The 16,329-nt window shown below is 37.5% G+C and overlaps 1 protein-coding gene and 1 long non-coding RNA gene across 9 annotated transcripts in view; one reads left to right on the forward strand and one right to left on the reverse strand.

Moving 5' to 3' along the window:
- Positions 1 to 12,354, reverse strand: part of map3k7 (mitogen-activated protein kinase kinase kinase 7) — a 28,351-nt gene extending 15,997 nt beyond the window's left edge. For 2 of the 7 annotated variants that reach the window (XM_040027346.1, XM_040027308.1), the window contains exons 1-10: positions 11,885 to 12,354; positions 11,492 to 11,562; positions 11,263 to 11,373; positions 11,119 to 11,184; positions 10,994 to 11,039; positions 8,390 to 8,528; positions 5,734 to 5,858; positions 4,817 to 4,945; positions 4,360 to 4,490; positions 141 to 222 (exon numbers count right to left, since the gene is read on the reverse strand). In XM_040027346.1, the coding sequence (XP_039883280.1) occupies positions 141 to 222; positions 4,360 to 4,490; positions 4,817 to 4,945; positions 5,734 to 5,858; positions 8,390 to 8,528; positions 10,994 to 11,039; positions 11,119 to 11,184; positions 11,263 to 11,373; positions 11,492 to 11,562; positions 11,885 to 11,924 (940 nt within the window). In that variant the 5' untranslated portion in view covers positions 11,925 to 12,354. Of the gene's footprint in view, positions 1 to 140; positions 223 to 3,786; positions 3,824 to 4,359; positions 4,491 to 4,816; positions 4,946 to 5,733; positions 5,859 to 8,389; positions 8,529 to 10,993; positions 11,040 to 11,118; positions 11,185 to 11,262; positions 11,374 to 11,491; positions 11,612 to 11,884 lie in introns of those variants that run through there. The other 5 variants (XM_040027337.1, XM_040027319.1, XM_040027354.1 and 2 more) reach the window with 5 other exon arrangements.
- Positions 12,355 to 12,375: 21 nt separating this feature from the next.
- On the forward strand, positions 12,376 to 15,791 carry LOC120730831. Of its 2 annotated transcripts, none has more exons than XR_005695215.1 (2): positions 12,376 to 12,442; positions 15,544 to 15,791. It is a non-coding gene; the product is annotated as an uncharacterized LOC120730831 (long non-coding RNA). The 2 variants fall into 2 exon arrangements; XR_005695217.1 differs by having other exon boundaries at positions 12,433 to 12,534.
- The last annotated feature ends 538 nt before the right edge of the window (positions 15,792 to 16,329 follow it).

A 16,329-nucleotide genomic window follows, 5' to 3' on the forward strand; every position in this document is an offset into this window, starting at 1 on the left:
TATGTGGTAGAAGAAGTAAGTTAACGACGCACATAATAGTTTTTCTGTAAAGAAAAGCGATTAGCAGCAGTAAGAGGAACTATAATTATTTAAACATAATCTAGAACGTCATCTTCACACGACCTTAACATGAGATGTACCTGTACTAGTTGCAGAGTTGCTCTGTCCCTCATCTGAATACTGGTATGGATACTGAAGGGGTTCATCAGATCCTGGGAAGTACTGCAAAAAAAATGAAAACAACACATAATGTTGGGAGTTCTCAACTCAGGCTTACTATGAATGAAAAAAATCCTATTAGTATAATTAGTTCAGGAGAGTAGGACTTGGTGATATTTTGAGACATAATATATGTATTATGTATATATATGTAATATATATAATAAATAATATATGGAAAGTTTAAGCTATATTTGGCTTAATGTTACAACCTCAAACACTAAGAGAACACTAAGAATGAATCTACCAGAGATCACTGACACAAAGCCATTTTTACCTTGCAGAAAAGAGATAGGGTTGGTCAACTGCTGAGTGACCTTCGTTTTCTATAGTTCTGACACTATATAGCACAGTATATATGAATAAAGATGTGGTTTGTTTAGAATAGTATCATGATTTTTCAAACATATGAATGATGTATTTTAGAAGTGTTATAAAATAATACACAAGACTATCTATAATTTGCATAATTACATCAATGTTCAAAAATACTGTTGGCCACCAGTGCTACCCCTCAAACCTCTTAGTATACACGTTTGGTATCAATTACAAAATCCTACCTCCCCTCATCTGCTTTTACACTAGGGGTGGGTGATATATTGAATATACTTGATGTATCGTTTTTTTTTTTTTTTTTTCTATGTAAGACTGTTAAAATGGTGTTAAATGGTTAAAATGTGCCGTAAAACTATTGCCGCAAACGGAAGCAGTAGCACAAATGTATTCCAACAGCCGAAAAGTCATCCACTGCAAAATGAAGAATGTTTTAAACTCTGCATGTCAACATCTTCCCACACACCAAAGAAAATGTTAAATAAAACAGCTGTGATACCTGATTCTTTGTCAATCGTTTTTATAGTCACCGTCTAGACTTTTTTTCTGTAATTTGGGGTCATCTCATTTTAATTTTACTATTTTTATATATTATAAGCACAAAAGAACAATTTCAATTGTTTTATTATTACTCTGTGTCCTTTTTCGTTATGATCTTTTGTTTGCTTTTTAAAGGTCTAGTGTTGACCACCTACTGTGACAGTATTGTCATTGGTCAAAAACCTCTGCGTGCAACTGATGGTTAAAATAAAACATTTTAATTCATTCAGATTTCTTGTATTCAAAGCAGAAAAATAAATATTGAATGAGCATACCAGTGCAAATTTAGGCACTATATGGTTGAAAACAATTTTTGTTTTTTGGAGGTTATTTAAACATATTGTGATATATATTGTGTATCGTGATATAATCAAAAAAAATATTGTGACATTAGATTTTCCTCATATTGCCCAGGCTTAGTTCACACGTATATAAACGTCCCATTCTTAATTCATAGCGTTTAATATGATGTTGGCCTGCCTCCTGCATAGGCCTGCACAATAAATCGAAAATTTATTGTCATCGCGATATCAGCCTGTGCGATGGGCCCATTGCAAAAGACGGCGTAAACGGCAATAATTGGGTACCTTAAAATGTTTACACACGTGCTTTAAAGAATTTACCAATAAAAGAAACCCCTTTACACATTTGATCAGTCGAATAGAGCCCTTCACGGCATTAACCAATCACATGGATTAGAGGTGGGGAGTGAACAACACTGCAGCAACGAGTCAGAGTTGTAATGGCTGAGAGCGAGACACATGACGAGAATGCTACTGACTATGAACTCGTGGCTAAAAAAAAAAAAAAAAAAAAAAAATAGTACCTCGCTTAATTGGAGGTACTTTGGATTTGATAAAGACGACGTTCTCCAAACACAGGTACTCTGCACAACTTCTTGAACACTCGTGGCAACCACCAGAGGAAACACGACTAATCTCCACCATCATCTTCAATACAACCACAGAGAACTGTTTGAAGAGTTCCAGAAAGATAGGGCTAGCCAAACAAGGGTTGCTAATGTTAAGACAAAGAGCACAGCAATCCAACAGCAGTCTCTGTATCAGATTTTTCAAGTGGAACTCCTTATGAGAAAACGTCGAAGCAGTATAATGAAATAACAGAGGCCATTACACATTTTTTGGCTAAAGACATGATGCCTATAAATACAATTAACAGAGAGGGCTTCACCAGTCTAATACATAAAGTGGACCGGAGATACCGCATCCCCTCACGAAACTACATTTCCCAAGCACTACAGTAAAGTTTCCTCTCCAGTTTTGACTTACATCATAACTACTTGGTGAGTGGTAAAATGATGAACAACTGCATTGAGATCATTTGCAGTATAATTTAAGTTATGTTTATTTAAAACTAATGATAGAGACCGGGAAGGATGTCTTTTTTTTTTATGGGGGTAATGTTTCAATGTTAAAGTGCACTTTGTTGTTACACTGCTCATAAAGCAGCTTTCTTTAAATAAAACTGTTGCAGTAAAACGTAAATTATGTATTCATTTTTTTTTTTTTTTGCTATTTATTTTATCGCAAGTCATATCGTTATCGCAATATTGATCACAGTTATCGCACATCGCAGGTTTTCCTAATATCGTGCAGCCCTACTCCTGTAGCTATAACAGCTTCAACTCCTTTAGGAAGAATTTCCACAAGGTTTATTCCTAAACGGTTCCACTTTGTTATGATACCACTAACAGTTGACTGTGTAATATTTAGTAGCAAGGACATTTTTGTTGCACACTCGGAACCCTATCGCGATACCATATTGGAATACACCGAGCTCCTGAGAGTGCCCCATTCTTTCACAAATGGTGTATATATCAGCCCAAATGCAAAACAGACTAAACTGTTTTCTTTCATGCTAGTGTCCACACCCTGGTGCAAAATTTGGTTGCTTGGTTTTAATGAAATTATTAATTTTGAACGGCAAAAGTACAGCTGCTCAATTTTTTTTGAAAAAGCACAAAAATCTGCACAACTTCACCATTTAATACTCGCCGCCTGTTTACTTCCCCCTTGACCGGAGAGATAGAGGGAGAGATGGATAGTGGTGTCATAACTAGGGATGGGTACTGGTATCCGGTGCCATAATGGCACCGGTTCTGACATAAACGGTAGTAACCAGACCGAAAAGCAGCGCACATTTCGGTGCTTTATTTCGGTGCTTTTTTTCCCTGAGATTTGATACACTTCAGATTCTAGCCAATCATTTTATGTTTCCAAGGATGGTAGGTGGGCCCAGGTACGTACGTTCTTTTAGAGCAGAGCTACAGATTAAAAATGCCCAAGGCAAAGCGGTCAAAAGTCTGGCTGTATTCACAGCAAAAGATGCAAACTCAGCAGCCTGCAACAAGTGCTTTAAGGTGATACTGTGCAAAGGAGGTAACACCTTGAATCTGATGAAACACCTGGCGACGTATACCGCTTTTTTTAAAGCCGAGAAATGCACCGTACCTACTACATGTGTGGTGCCTGTTATCGGACCCGGAGTTATCAACATCCCCCAAGAAACGGAAGAGGAGAGTCCTGGCCCCTAGCCCTGCCAGTGTAGCAGAAATGATGACGGATGATGATGGCAGCAGCAGCCGTTCTTCTCTGCGTGAGTAGCTTAATGTTGTTCGTGTGTAATTGTACATTAATGCATGTAAGGTAAACTAGAAAACACCGTCGTAGTTACATGCGGCTGTCTTCTTGTTTGATGGCAGATACTCCCTTCACCCTGGCCAAAAAGGCTAAAATGACCAAAGAAAAATTGGAAAACAGTTAAACATGAGAGGTTTTTGGACAAAGTTTGTGTTTTTTTCCATTGTTTAAGCACTGCTTCCAGCCAAGAGTGATACCATATATGACCTATAGCTGCAGAAAAGGCTAACATTGTTATCTTTTTACAAAAAAAACAGATAAACATGAGAGGTTTTTGGACAAAGTTTGTGTTTCCCATTCTTTAAGCACCGGCACCGTTTCAAAAGTACCGGTTTGGCACCGGTATCGGATAAAACCTAAACGATACCCATCCCTAGTCATAACATCTCTGGACTGGTAACTGCCATTTACAAACTAATATGTTTAGAATATATTCGACCAGCTACTTTTTCTGGTGCCGACAAGCAAGGACAGCAATGATTAAACATTGCTGTCAGCTAGAGGTGTACATCCCTAATTTTAACAAACTGATGAGACCCCCGGAGACTGCAGTTTTTTGATTCATTTACTTCAATTTAATAAAAGCCATATACACAAGGCAGAATACCTTCATTAGATGAGTCATGATCTTCACTATCTCTTCCATGGAAGGCCGCTGAGAGGGGTCTTTGGACCAACAGCGAGTCATTAGGCTTTCAATGGGCTTGGGCAAATTCTTGATTAAAGGTGGTCTTGTGCCTGAATGCAATAAAAAGAAATAACTGGTCACACGCAGTTACAGGGAAAGACATATCTGCATCACACAACACAAGAGAAATAAATATTATATATTACTGCCTCCCATTTCTTGAGTCAGTAGTGCTGCATCCAGGATGCAATAAACTGCAAGGAGAGCTGAAAAGGTCAACATGTCTTTTACCCCCTCTGCCAACATCTTTATTTTGACAATCTTCTAGCATGCATGCCTGAGCACTCTTAGTGGCCGACAGCTGGATGTGACCTCTGCATCACCCACCACAAACAAACACACAGACACACACAGTCAGACAGGAAGAGTGACTCACCATTGTGCACAGCCCACATAATGCGAAAAGCTGGCCCTCCGATTTCATCGAAGGGCTTCCTGCGGGTGATCACCTCCCAAAGAATGATTCCCCAGCTGAACACATCACACTTCTCGCTGTAATTGCTGCCTGTGAGTAGAAAGAAACCCACAGCAACACTTAGGTCCTTTTCAAAGAGGGGAAAAGGCTCAGTCTGACATCACTGACTGATAAAGGAAATTCTCTGCGGAACATTTGACAAGAGAGCGAGGAATGTGCCTGGCAAAAGCAGCAGCTTTTCTCTTGCTTTCAGTGGGGAGGAGGATGAAAATAAGGGAGCCATTTTCACCAAGGAATGGCTCCTGTGTTGCTTAATTATGGAGCCTGTTATTGAAGAATTAAAGTGCACATCATACACCTATTTCAAACTTGCTGCGCTGGGTTTTTCTGATAACATTCCACACTGATGCAAATTAGTTGTGAAGGGTTCACTGAGGGGGCAAAAGCGGGTTGTTTAATTGCACTGGAGTCTTGCAACATGCATCCAAAAACAAGGCAATGACTAGGAGTAATTCATCTTTCCCTGTGACATCCTCTAATAAGTCTCTTAATGTAGACTTACATTAGGCTCTTGGTTGTGTAAGAACAAAAATTCTGCGTTTACAGAAGAAAAGCCAGTACAGCATGACTCCATTCATCATCTCACTGTCACTGGTTCGGCAGCTACTATCAATAAATAAGAGTATGGTGGAAGTAATATATAGTATAATATGTATAATAATAATAATCATAATAATAATAATAGCAGGACCCATCTCCAATTAGATGAAACATGACAAAGATGATGAGGCTGAGGTAATTAGAAAAACACATCTCAGTTTTTCTTGGTCAAAAAATAGGAAAACATTTCAAACAGCTGTAATGCTACTCATATTTGCCTTCAAATACTTCTGGGGCCATCCATGCTGCACTTCCTTTGTTGTTGGTCATGTGTGTCTGAATGTCACATGCTGTTCCAAAGTCACAAATCTTCAGCACAGTGCCTCCTGCCACCAGAAGTAGACTGAAATAAGGAAGACATACATCCTGTTAGCAGCAAAAAAGTGCCTTGAACTAAACAACATAGGACTAACTGTAACTAACTTCAGCCCGGTTTGGTTTAAAATGTTTCTTTTTAAAAAGTACTAGAGGAATGACAGTGCTCGGCTCTTACGACTGTTTGAGACAAAGGAAATTCTATAGTAATAATGCAGGAAATAAATTCCTGTACAATATTGGATAGGTGACAATTTGTGACTATGAGAGGCTTCATTAATTCTATAAACTCTCCAAATGATCTACACAGAACAGGTAAGCTGGTCCTCTCTTCCTACAGGATACTTACTAGTAATAGGTTAGTTTCCTTGCTTTTTTTTTTTTTTAAATTAATGCTGGAAGTGTTGCCTCTGGTCCTTCTGAGACAATGGAATATAATCCAGATATCACAACATATTTCATTAATTACTGCATCCTATATAGCAGTAAACAATTACATCAAATCTACCACTATTCTGTATTTCCACATGTTTTTTTTTTTTAGTGCAACACATTTAAAGGGTTTCCATAGAGGAAATGACCATGCAATAAGAATAAAGACAGTCTTCACATAATAATGGGATTTCCATCCTGTGTGGATGCCCTGCAAGAGTTGGCATTTATAGAGGGTGTGTTAGTCTGAACCAGCTGTTATAAAGAAGATGTGAGTAACTCTATAGATATGCTGATAACACAGGTTTTCTTCATGGTATTTACCACTTCCTTTGATCAGGATTTTACATTGCTGGCATGTGATGCCATTCCCTGAATCCTGAAGCTGCCAGATTGAATTGCAACCACTGCTTTTCATTTCCCTTTTTTCCATTTAGGCTTTCCATAATCAATGAGAATATAATCTGAATAAGCCCAAAACAAAATGTATATCGAAGTAAATAATGTCTTTACACCTTCCCATTTTGCCTGTATCATACACATCCAAATGTCGTTCATTTATGGCCAAAATGTTTTGGCTAGTTATTTAAGGGTTGGAGTACACTGTCTTGCTAATTTCTTCTTCTTCTTTTTTGAAAAATACAGCATTTTATCAAATTCTCTGATAGTAGGATTCGTATCATGAGAGAGAAAGAAAAATGATATATTCTGAACATGTCACAATTCCAAACTTTCATTAGCATCCTAAAGGTAAATAAAAAGAGCCATAATAAAATAAGAAAAACAAAATACAACACACATCTTACTGTGACACTTCCACACACCTCAGCATTCCTGATAGGTCGCAATAAATGTCTTTAATATTAGGGCTGCCACGATTAGTCAACTAGTCACGATTACGTCGACTATTAAAATCGTTGACGACTGATTTAATACTCGACGCGTCATTGAAGCTTTGTAAGATCCCAAAAGACGCAGGAATAAGTAGTAGAATTTAAGAGTGTAATAATGGACTGAAACAGAAGATGGCAGCACTGCATGTACAAGGATGCCAGCTGCCGTTAAACCCCGAAGAAGAAGAAGCTGTGCCCCAGAATTCATAGCGCGGCCCAGCGCAGTAGTCAACAATGGCGGCAGCTAGTTAGTTTTAATATTACTCTTATTATTCTTTTTGGGTCACAAAATAAAGTTTAACATATTTTCAGGTGAGAATGTAGCTGTGTAAACTTCAAATATCTGCTCATTTTATCAAGACACCACATACTTTCAAAAGCGCTCTGACGTTTTCGGAGACGTGTGTTACCCACTAGCTATCGAGCTAGTGGGTAACACATGTCTCACCAGCTCGATAGTTAGCCGGGGTTCAAGGCTCATTAGAGCCTGTGAGAACACCGGACTCCCGGCAAATCGTTTTCAAACCCACCACCGTCTTTCACTACTCAGGTTAAACATGTAATATAAGTCACTTAGATAACTTAAAAATGTTATTGTTTGGCTTTTTTAGTATTTTATTTGTTCCTGAGTAAATCGGTTTGGCTGAGAAATAAAGTTATAGTTTTTACACAGCTGAATAAATGTCAAGCAAACAACTGATTATCAGAAGTGTGAGATGCTCGAGAATATACTCCGGTGTCTTGTTATATTTTAGATAGCAAGGAGCAGGCGGCTGAGTTTATTAAACTTCACTGAAACAACCTGCAGATTTCATTAAAATTTAATAAACTATTATCTTGTCTTTATTTTTAGTTAGCACATACCATAAACACTTCAAGCTGTAAGCTAATGAGTTAGTTATACAAGAGCAGATGCGTGCTGGTGCAATAAGCTGTACGTTTTACGTCCAATGGATGCATGATCTGATTAGTCGACTAATCGCAAAAATAATCGGTGACAAGTCGACTATCAAAATAATAGTTTGTGGCAGCCCTAGTTAATATCTTGAGTAACTTTCAACTAAGTGGCTTACAATGCCATGCCAAAAAAAGAAAGAAAAAAGCCTCTACACGTTTCTCAAAAGATACCAGATAGTTTAACAAGAACACAATATAGTACAAACTGAATCAAACTACTTTAAAGAAATAATTTGCTGGAAACATAAAGGAGTGTGTGAGGTGAAAAGGTGCATACTTGGGTGGTTTGAGGTCCCTGTGAATGAGAGCCTTTGGTTTCATGCCATGGAGATAGGCCACACCCTGGGAACACTGTAAACACCAGCTCATAGCATGGGAAGCAGTGTAATAGGGGAGGGGTTCAGCACCATGCAGTACTGTGGACAAGAAAACACAGTCTCAAACAGCGACCACAGACAGCATACCTTCAAACCAACTAGGCAAAGTGTGGGGTCCCTATAGTAATTATGACACTGTCATACGGACTGAAACACCCATGTGCATTTTCACTATAGCTTCTTTAAGAGTACTGACAAAAAGCTATTACTAGCCCTCAGTGTCCCAGCAGATGCACCTATGTTATAAATTTGAACTAGCCTGGTGTTATTTTCACAAGGGGAAGAGTGTTACATTAACAGCTTCCAAGACATAATTTAGTATTTTTGACACCAGGAGGAACAGAATACCTGTAAATAATGATCATTATTATACAATCATATTTAAAATATAATTCACATTAATGTTTTTATTTAAATGACAGCAGCATGTTTAAAAATGCTGGAGAAATATCTTACAACTTACTAGGTTAATTTGAAATTCAATCGAGTATTACAAGACATCCCAGGAGTGTATATTAGTTCACCAATCAAAATAAAAATAAAAATGAGTGTTTGTCAACATAAAATTTCGAACTCATTGGGGATATTATCATTACTGATTATCAATAAAGGGTGACCCTTAATAAACATTCTATCAACCAAAAATGTTCACCCGAACACCTAACAGATACAAGGCCTAAGCACACGAAGAAACATATATGCACATTAAATACCCACAATGACCCTCTAACAGCATGTATATTTTTAAGAAAAAATTATAATATTAACGACATTAATTTTGAGTAACTGATATAAAATAATGTGTATTTTCTCATTCAACCATATACATGTGACCTGACTCTGTAGTAACACTAAACTGCCTAGAGTCTCATTTGCAGTGGAAAAGAGGTTGAGGTTCAAACTCTAAATTTGTAGACATCCAAAAGCATTGTTTCAACAATATCTTATGACTGGATTTCAAAGTGTCAGCATATTTCACCATGAAATGTAATCACAACACAAACACAACTGAGCTATCTGCAGAACTAAAGTGAAGTAAAAACTCACTTTATACTTCATTTTGTCCAAATTTATTCCGCAAAACTAATTTCAAACTCCTCTTCACACAGTCATTTTTACACTATCATGTCCACCATGATCCCATTGGTGTAAGCATATTTCCATCATCACAACAATTGCCAGCCAAAGTCAGAGACCAGGAATTCCATTTGCGCACAAACACACGCAATATCATCAAGAACAACAGGACTTTTCGATAGTTCTCAGCATTTGTTATATTTGCTTCACTGCCCGCAATGTCCCACAAAACTATGTCCAAAAATGTAGTTTATGAAAATTTTTTATAAGCAAACCACTAAGAACAGCAAACTACTTTCTTCCAAAACCTCATCCAAGCAAACCTGATAGCTACAAGGGGAAAACCCCAAACTCACTGAAGTGTGACCTTGCAATTCAGAGAAATTTGCCCCCATAACAATTCTGGCAAATTTTAAGTACAACTGAGCACAGAATATTTTATGAACATGATACAAATTAGTACTAACAGTGCCCTCCATAATGTTTATGACACAAGTTTTTGACGTTTTGTCTCTGAATGCTACCCAAAATGAATTATATATAAAACAGTTGTGACTGAAGTGGAGACAGCTTTAATTCAATTTCTTTTTTAAACAAAAAAATGGCTTCCTTCTTGAGTTATCACATTCACAAAATTTTCAAAAACTTGACCTCTGACCTTGACCTTTCAGTCGAGGTCACAGAGATTTAAATTTGTCCCCCTTTTGCAGAGGAAAAGGGGGACAAAAAGCCCTCACCTGGCCAGGAAACTGGCCCTCATCTGGCCAGTTGGGCCAGGTGAGGGCTGCTCCCCTCTTATTTCATGATATTTCATTTCTGAAGTGTTGAATTTGCTTTTCATGGTTTTCCACTGTATGAAAGTTAGGGGAAAAGAGATTTCGCAAGAAAAGGAGGCCATCATTAGGCGGAAAAATTCAAATAAACCTGCACCTATCTGACATCCAGTAATCCCAGACTCTGCTGCTACATGACAACAAATTGCTTATAAAAGCACTCATGGTAAACATAAGAAACAACAAGCCTAGATATACATAGGATAAGTCTTTTAACTTATTTGAAAATAAGGCTGTAAGAAATATATGTATGTAGTTTATTTGCAGAAGGTTCAAATACTCAATTTTCATTCTTACTGAAAATGTTAATTTAACTGTCTTAACTGTACGCACACAAATTGTTTTATTACTGATCGATTTTATACCCCACCAGTTCCCAGGTTTATCTGAATATTTAAGTATGTGCATGTAAGGGCTGCATGTCGCTGTGCAAACATGGACTTCTAACGAATCAGAAAAGTGGCTGAACATGCAAACAACTGGAGGATCAACTCAACAGGGCTGTGTCTGTCTAAAGCCGTGTTCATTACTAGCAAAGCAAAATAAATGGTGTAACACAACCACACTGTTTTCTATTAAAACATATTGACTCACCATTATATAATGATCCACCTTCTGCATATTCCATCACAAGGCAAACCTGAGGTGGAAAGAATACCATCAAAAACTCAAAATCAACCAAATAGACCAAATAGTCATTGTTATCCTAGTGAACTTACTGGACTATTGCAAGAGCCATACAGTTTCACAATGTTGGGGTGATTCACACGTGAAAGTTGTCTGAGCTGGAGATGAAAAGGAAAGGTTACACACAGGCAGGCTGTTGAAATAATCTTGAGAATATTTCAAGAACGAAAAAATACCTCAACAATAAAGGCTTTCCTCTCTGATTCACTCTCAATAGTCTTGATTGCAACATCTTTTCCTTTCCATTTTGCTTTGCAGACGACCCCAAAAGCTCCTCTCCCCACCACCTGAGAATAAGTAGTTAGCATCAAAGTTACACTCACTAGGTAAGAGCTTCATCGAGCTGACACTAACTGTTGTCATGCGCTAGTGACACGAAAAACAGCAAAAATAATCCCAAGTTACCTCCTCAACTTCAATGTCCTCATAATTGATTTCTTCAAAGGGATACCCAGGTGGTGTTTCAAGCATTTCCGCTGGTGGTAACGATAGAGACATTACTAGCTTAGGTCAGCTAGTAACTTACTATGAAAACGAGCAAACAACACATAGGTAAAAAGCTCAATATTAATAAATAATAAATAAATCAGCACAAGGATACTTAGATAGGTTTCAAGACATCAATTGCAATTACGCAGTCGTATTTTTTTTTTTTTACCGTAACTGCGTAATTATGACTGATGCCGTAAGGAGTCATGGCTACTCAATAAAACAAACACGTTACAGCCTTCAAAAATGGCAAATTGTAATTCCTTCGCCAGCTGTCAAGCGCCGAAAAACGGATCGGCGTTTGCCTACCTACTGTCAGTTCCCTTGATGCAGTCAAGGCTAACCGCATAGCATAACTAGCTCAGTTATGCAGCTGCTACGAAAAACTACTGGAGAAAATAAGTGTTTAAAGTTAGCTTTTTGCATAATTAAAGATCTGGGACGACAGAATAAGACTACACCATTCCTCACCAGAGTCTGACACTGTCACAACACAACCTTAAAAAAGACAAGCAATTCGAGGCCTGTTAAAATAGCAGCTTACGTTAGCTGGCTGGCCCGGTTGCTAACGCTAGCTACCAGGACTTTCTTAGCTTCAACAATCCAACTCTTCGTAGATGACTTGTCACCAGTGCCGGTTATGTGGACATGGGGATATTTTCTACTATTCATGTAAGAAAAAACCTGGAATAACGTCCATTTTTATAAAAACTGTTTTGTCTATCCACTTGACAAACAAGCATAACTTTTTGACAACTTGTGTAGCTGGCTTGCTAGGAATGTATTTTGATTCTTCGCAGGGGAGAGGGGGAGCTCCACCAGGAAGTGTGTGCGTATTGTAATTCTGTCCCCCGAAAACCAAAAAAGGTACGGAAGCGTAATGCATTAGCTTCAGAAAATGAAGCATTTTTTCCCCCGTAAATGACATAATTAGTTCGGATATAACACACAAAGAAAAAGTAAGAAATTTGTTTTCGTGTGGAATATTTCTTTGTTGTAAAGATGTTTCTAGAACAAGTCCTAAACTAGGTCTCAGGACAAAGACAGTTGTTTGGTTGTTTAGTTTGTTTGAAAAATGATTATTTCAGTGATTTTCTGAAAATTTCCGATACTTAATATTATAAATAAAAATGTTGAAGCAGTAAAAATACTTCTATGCCATTTTACAGATTAGAATTTAAATTTACTTCCAAGATAACATATATTTTGTATTTGTCGTTAGTGTAAGGTACCAATCAATATAAAAAATAAAAAGAAAAAGAGAATGTTTTCATTAAAAACATGTAAATGTAATAATGTGTCTTGCACATGTTGTCAATCTTGCATGAAAGCAAAAAATTCCGTTTATCTAAGCAGAATATTGACCCAACATCTGCACAGTCTTTTATTTTTAGGGCTGGCAGAATATAAGATTAAATACATCTTGTTTTCTTACATTTACCTGCTGTGATCCAGGGCAGCTCATTCCCTCCCTTCTGTTTGGTATTTCTGTGAAATTCCCTCTGTCTATCACTTATCCCAGCTTACTCGTACCAAAGAAAAAAAATATAAATACTGCAATTCAGAAAAGGAACATTAGTAATGAACAATGATAATACAGAAGCTTAAGTGCAGCTTTTATCACTTATACATCATAATCTTGGGCTTATACAGGATTCTGCATTCTTCATGGAAAGCAAGTGTGAGGTTCAAAGTTCAGCTGTGAATTTAACAGGCTGTTGTTTAAAACATGAAATATATAAGCAGGTCTATATCAGGGTTATATCATTATATCATTAGATTATGGCATGAAATGGAAATTGCAGTTACAATTTACATTTACATGATCTGTACAACTTTGTTTTCATTCATGTTCAGGTGGTTTGTTGCTATGAATTAAAGAACCCCGTTTTCACCTCCCCTTTCATAAGGATGTTCCAGTGTATCCTATGCTAAAGGAAGCAAAAAGAAATCATTGAAGATCTTTCTGTTAGTATTTGGAGAATTGGAAGACCTACTAAGTTTAGAAACCTTACTAAGTAAATCGGGCTATTGGAACACACCCTTGGTGTCTGTTCTAAGCTTTATTTAAGAAATAGAAAAACTCCTCTGTCTGAAATTGTTCATCTGCTATTTGTATGAGAAAAGCCTGATAGCTGTGGGTGTATTTCAAATCAAATTCAAATTTTATTTGTCACGTACACAGTCATACACAGTACGATATGTAGTGAAATGCTTGGACAACTGCTCGTGACCTAAAGAAAACAAAAAAGGAAAAGGCTATGAATAAGATAGGAAATAAATATGAAAAATTAAAAAGGGTAAATTTAACTAGGAAGGAATAAAATATAAATTAAGGTTAAAAATGAAATAACTGTACAACACAAATTAGAATGAAGGGTAAATTTAACTGGGAAAGAATAAGATAAAATATATAAATTAAAGTTGAAAATAAAATAACTGTACAACAAAATACACAATACACAGTATAGAACTATATAAGAATGTATGAAGAAATATAAATAAATATATACACAATAACAGCAGCTGTACAAGTATTAACTGGAAATGAAGAATGTAGTGACCAGTGTTGTGCAATCCACATTATGTCTTGTGCAGTGCAAATATGCTTAAAGTGATTTAAGTGATGAAGTGAAAACAATGTCCAGTGTGTGTGTAAGAACTATATGTGTGGGTCAGTACTGTGTGGTGGTGTGATTGAGAGACCCTATCGCCTGCGGGAAGAAGCTCCTCCTCAGTCTCTCTGTGTTGGTCTTAAGGGAGACAAATTTCCTATATCACTCTGTTTTACAACGGAGAGAGAGGAGTCTTCCAGTACTGATGCTTTTTGTTCCATAAAGATTTTATAAAGTGGGTGATCAGCGTTATTCAGGATGGCTTCTAATGTCTTTAATGTGGATCCTTCCCCAGCATGTCCAGTCTGGCACCAATTACAAAGCCAGCTTTTCTCACTAGTTTGTCCAGTCTCCTTGCATCCTTGTTACTCATGCTGCCTCCCCAGTAGACTGCAGCATAGAACAGGACAATTGCCACCATAGACTGATAGAACATCTTTAATATTTTACTGCAGATCAAGAGATTTTAGTTTTCTTAACAAAAAGAGGTAACTTTGCCACTTTTTGTATAGGTTGGTATTCGGGGACCCATTTAGATTGTTATCTAGGTGTTTTCTAGATATTTGTATTTTGTTACCATCTCTATGTCCACCCCACAAACTTTCACAGGCTGAAGAGGGGGTCTGGGAGTCTTGAGAAATCTACTCTCATTTCCTTTGCCTTATAGTTGTTCAATGTGAGGTAGTTTTTGTGACTCCAGTCACTGAAGGCTTTTACAATATTCCCATATTAAGATTCTGGTCTATTCCTGATACATGCTACAATGGCAGTGTCGTCCAAGCATTTCTATTTCTGCTGTATACAATGAAAAGGAATTGAGCCAGTCCCCTGTCAAGCCCCCGTGCTGCTGATTAATTTCCTAGAAATACAGTTCCCCAACCTGACAAACCGTGTCCTTTCTGTCAGGTAGTTTGCGATCCAGGAAACAAAGGAGGAATCATGGTGAGCTTGTCTTTGAGTATATTTGATTGAATGGTATTGAAACCACTTAAAAAAATCAAAGAACAAAACTCTCACATAAGGGCCAGATTCCTCCAGATGAGCTAGGGCTTGGTGACACCTGTAAAGGACAGTCTCGGTGTAAAATCATTTGTTCCAAGATCTTCATGATGTGCCATGTAAGGGCCATTGGTCTGTAGTCGTTCATTTCAGCTGGACACGTTATTTTTGGTACTGACACAATACAGGATGTTTTCCACTGTGTCGGCACCAGCCTCATCTGTAGATTTAGGTTGAAGATCCCGTGAAGGTTGACACAGTTGGACACACTTAAGCAGTCTTTGACACCCCGCAACCTTCCCAGAGCATACTCTTCCTACTGTAACTCCAATCTTACCCTTGTTTCTTTGGCAGACAAGGGTGAAGGCACGGGTGTGAGAGATGAATTAGCTGCCACATCAGAGATGTAACGAGACAGGGTAGATGTGGTAGAGAAGGACACTTGCAACAAATGCTGGTTGAAGAATGGAATAGCATCCCACAGCAGCGCATGATCAAGCTGGTGACCAACACGAGGAGGTTCCAGGCTGTTGTAGCTGTATTGTTCTTCCATTTGCCACTGAGGCTCCTGTTTGTTAAATGAATAAATTATTCAATTGTCAGTATGTCTTGTGTCACACTTCAATCATCTAATCCATTACACAACACCAAATAAGGTTTATCATGGGTGCAACCCACATATTCAACTCTGCTGCTCAATCCAAAAATTCAGATTCCTAGTAGACATGCTTGTGGTATCTATTTCACAACCCCATATCACCTTGTTCTCAAATGAATGCATTCACAAGATTTGCAGAAAACTTAACCTCTGACATTGAGGTCAAGGTCACTGAGAGTCAAACTCGCCTAGGATTTTTAGTAAATGCAGCTACGGTATCAATTTGAAGCTTCTGCATTGACTCATTCTCAAGTTATCCAGTTGTCCATGCTGCCTGCCCAACTGGGTGACAACGATAATGAATACAGAATATTTATTCTACATAAAGATAAATAATCTTGTTTGTTCGGCATATGTAAAGAATCAAAGTAGATGGCAAGAAAGTTGTTTTTATTCTTGTAATCATGAAATTGTTTTTAATCTGAATCTGAAAGTAAGATATATTTCTATTAGGTCATCCACTGCATGCATAACACAATATA

The sequence above is a fragment of the Simochromis diagramma genome, unplaced genomic scaffold (assembly GCF_900408965.1).
Source record: "Simochromis diagramma unplaced genomic scaffold, fSimDia1.1 OVJJ01000746.1, whole genome shotgun sequence".
Classification (NCBI taxonomy): domain Eukaryota; kingdom Metazoa; phylum Chordata; class Actinopteri; order Cichliformes; family Cichlidae; genus Simochromis; species Simochromis diagramma.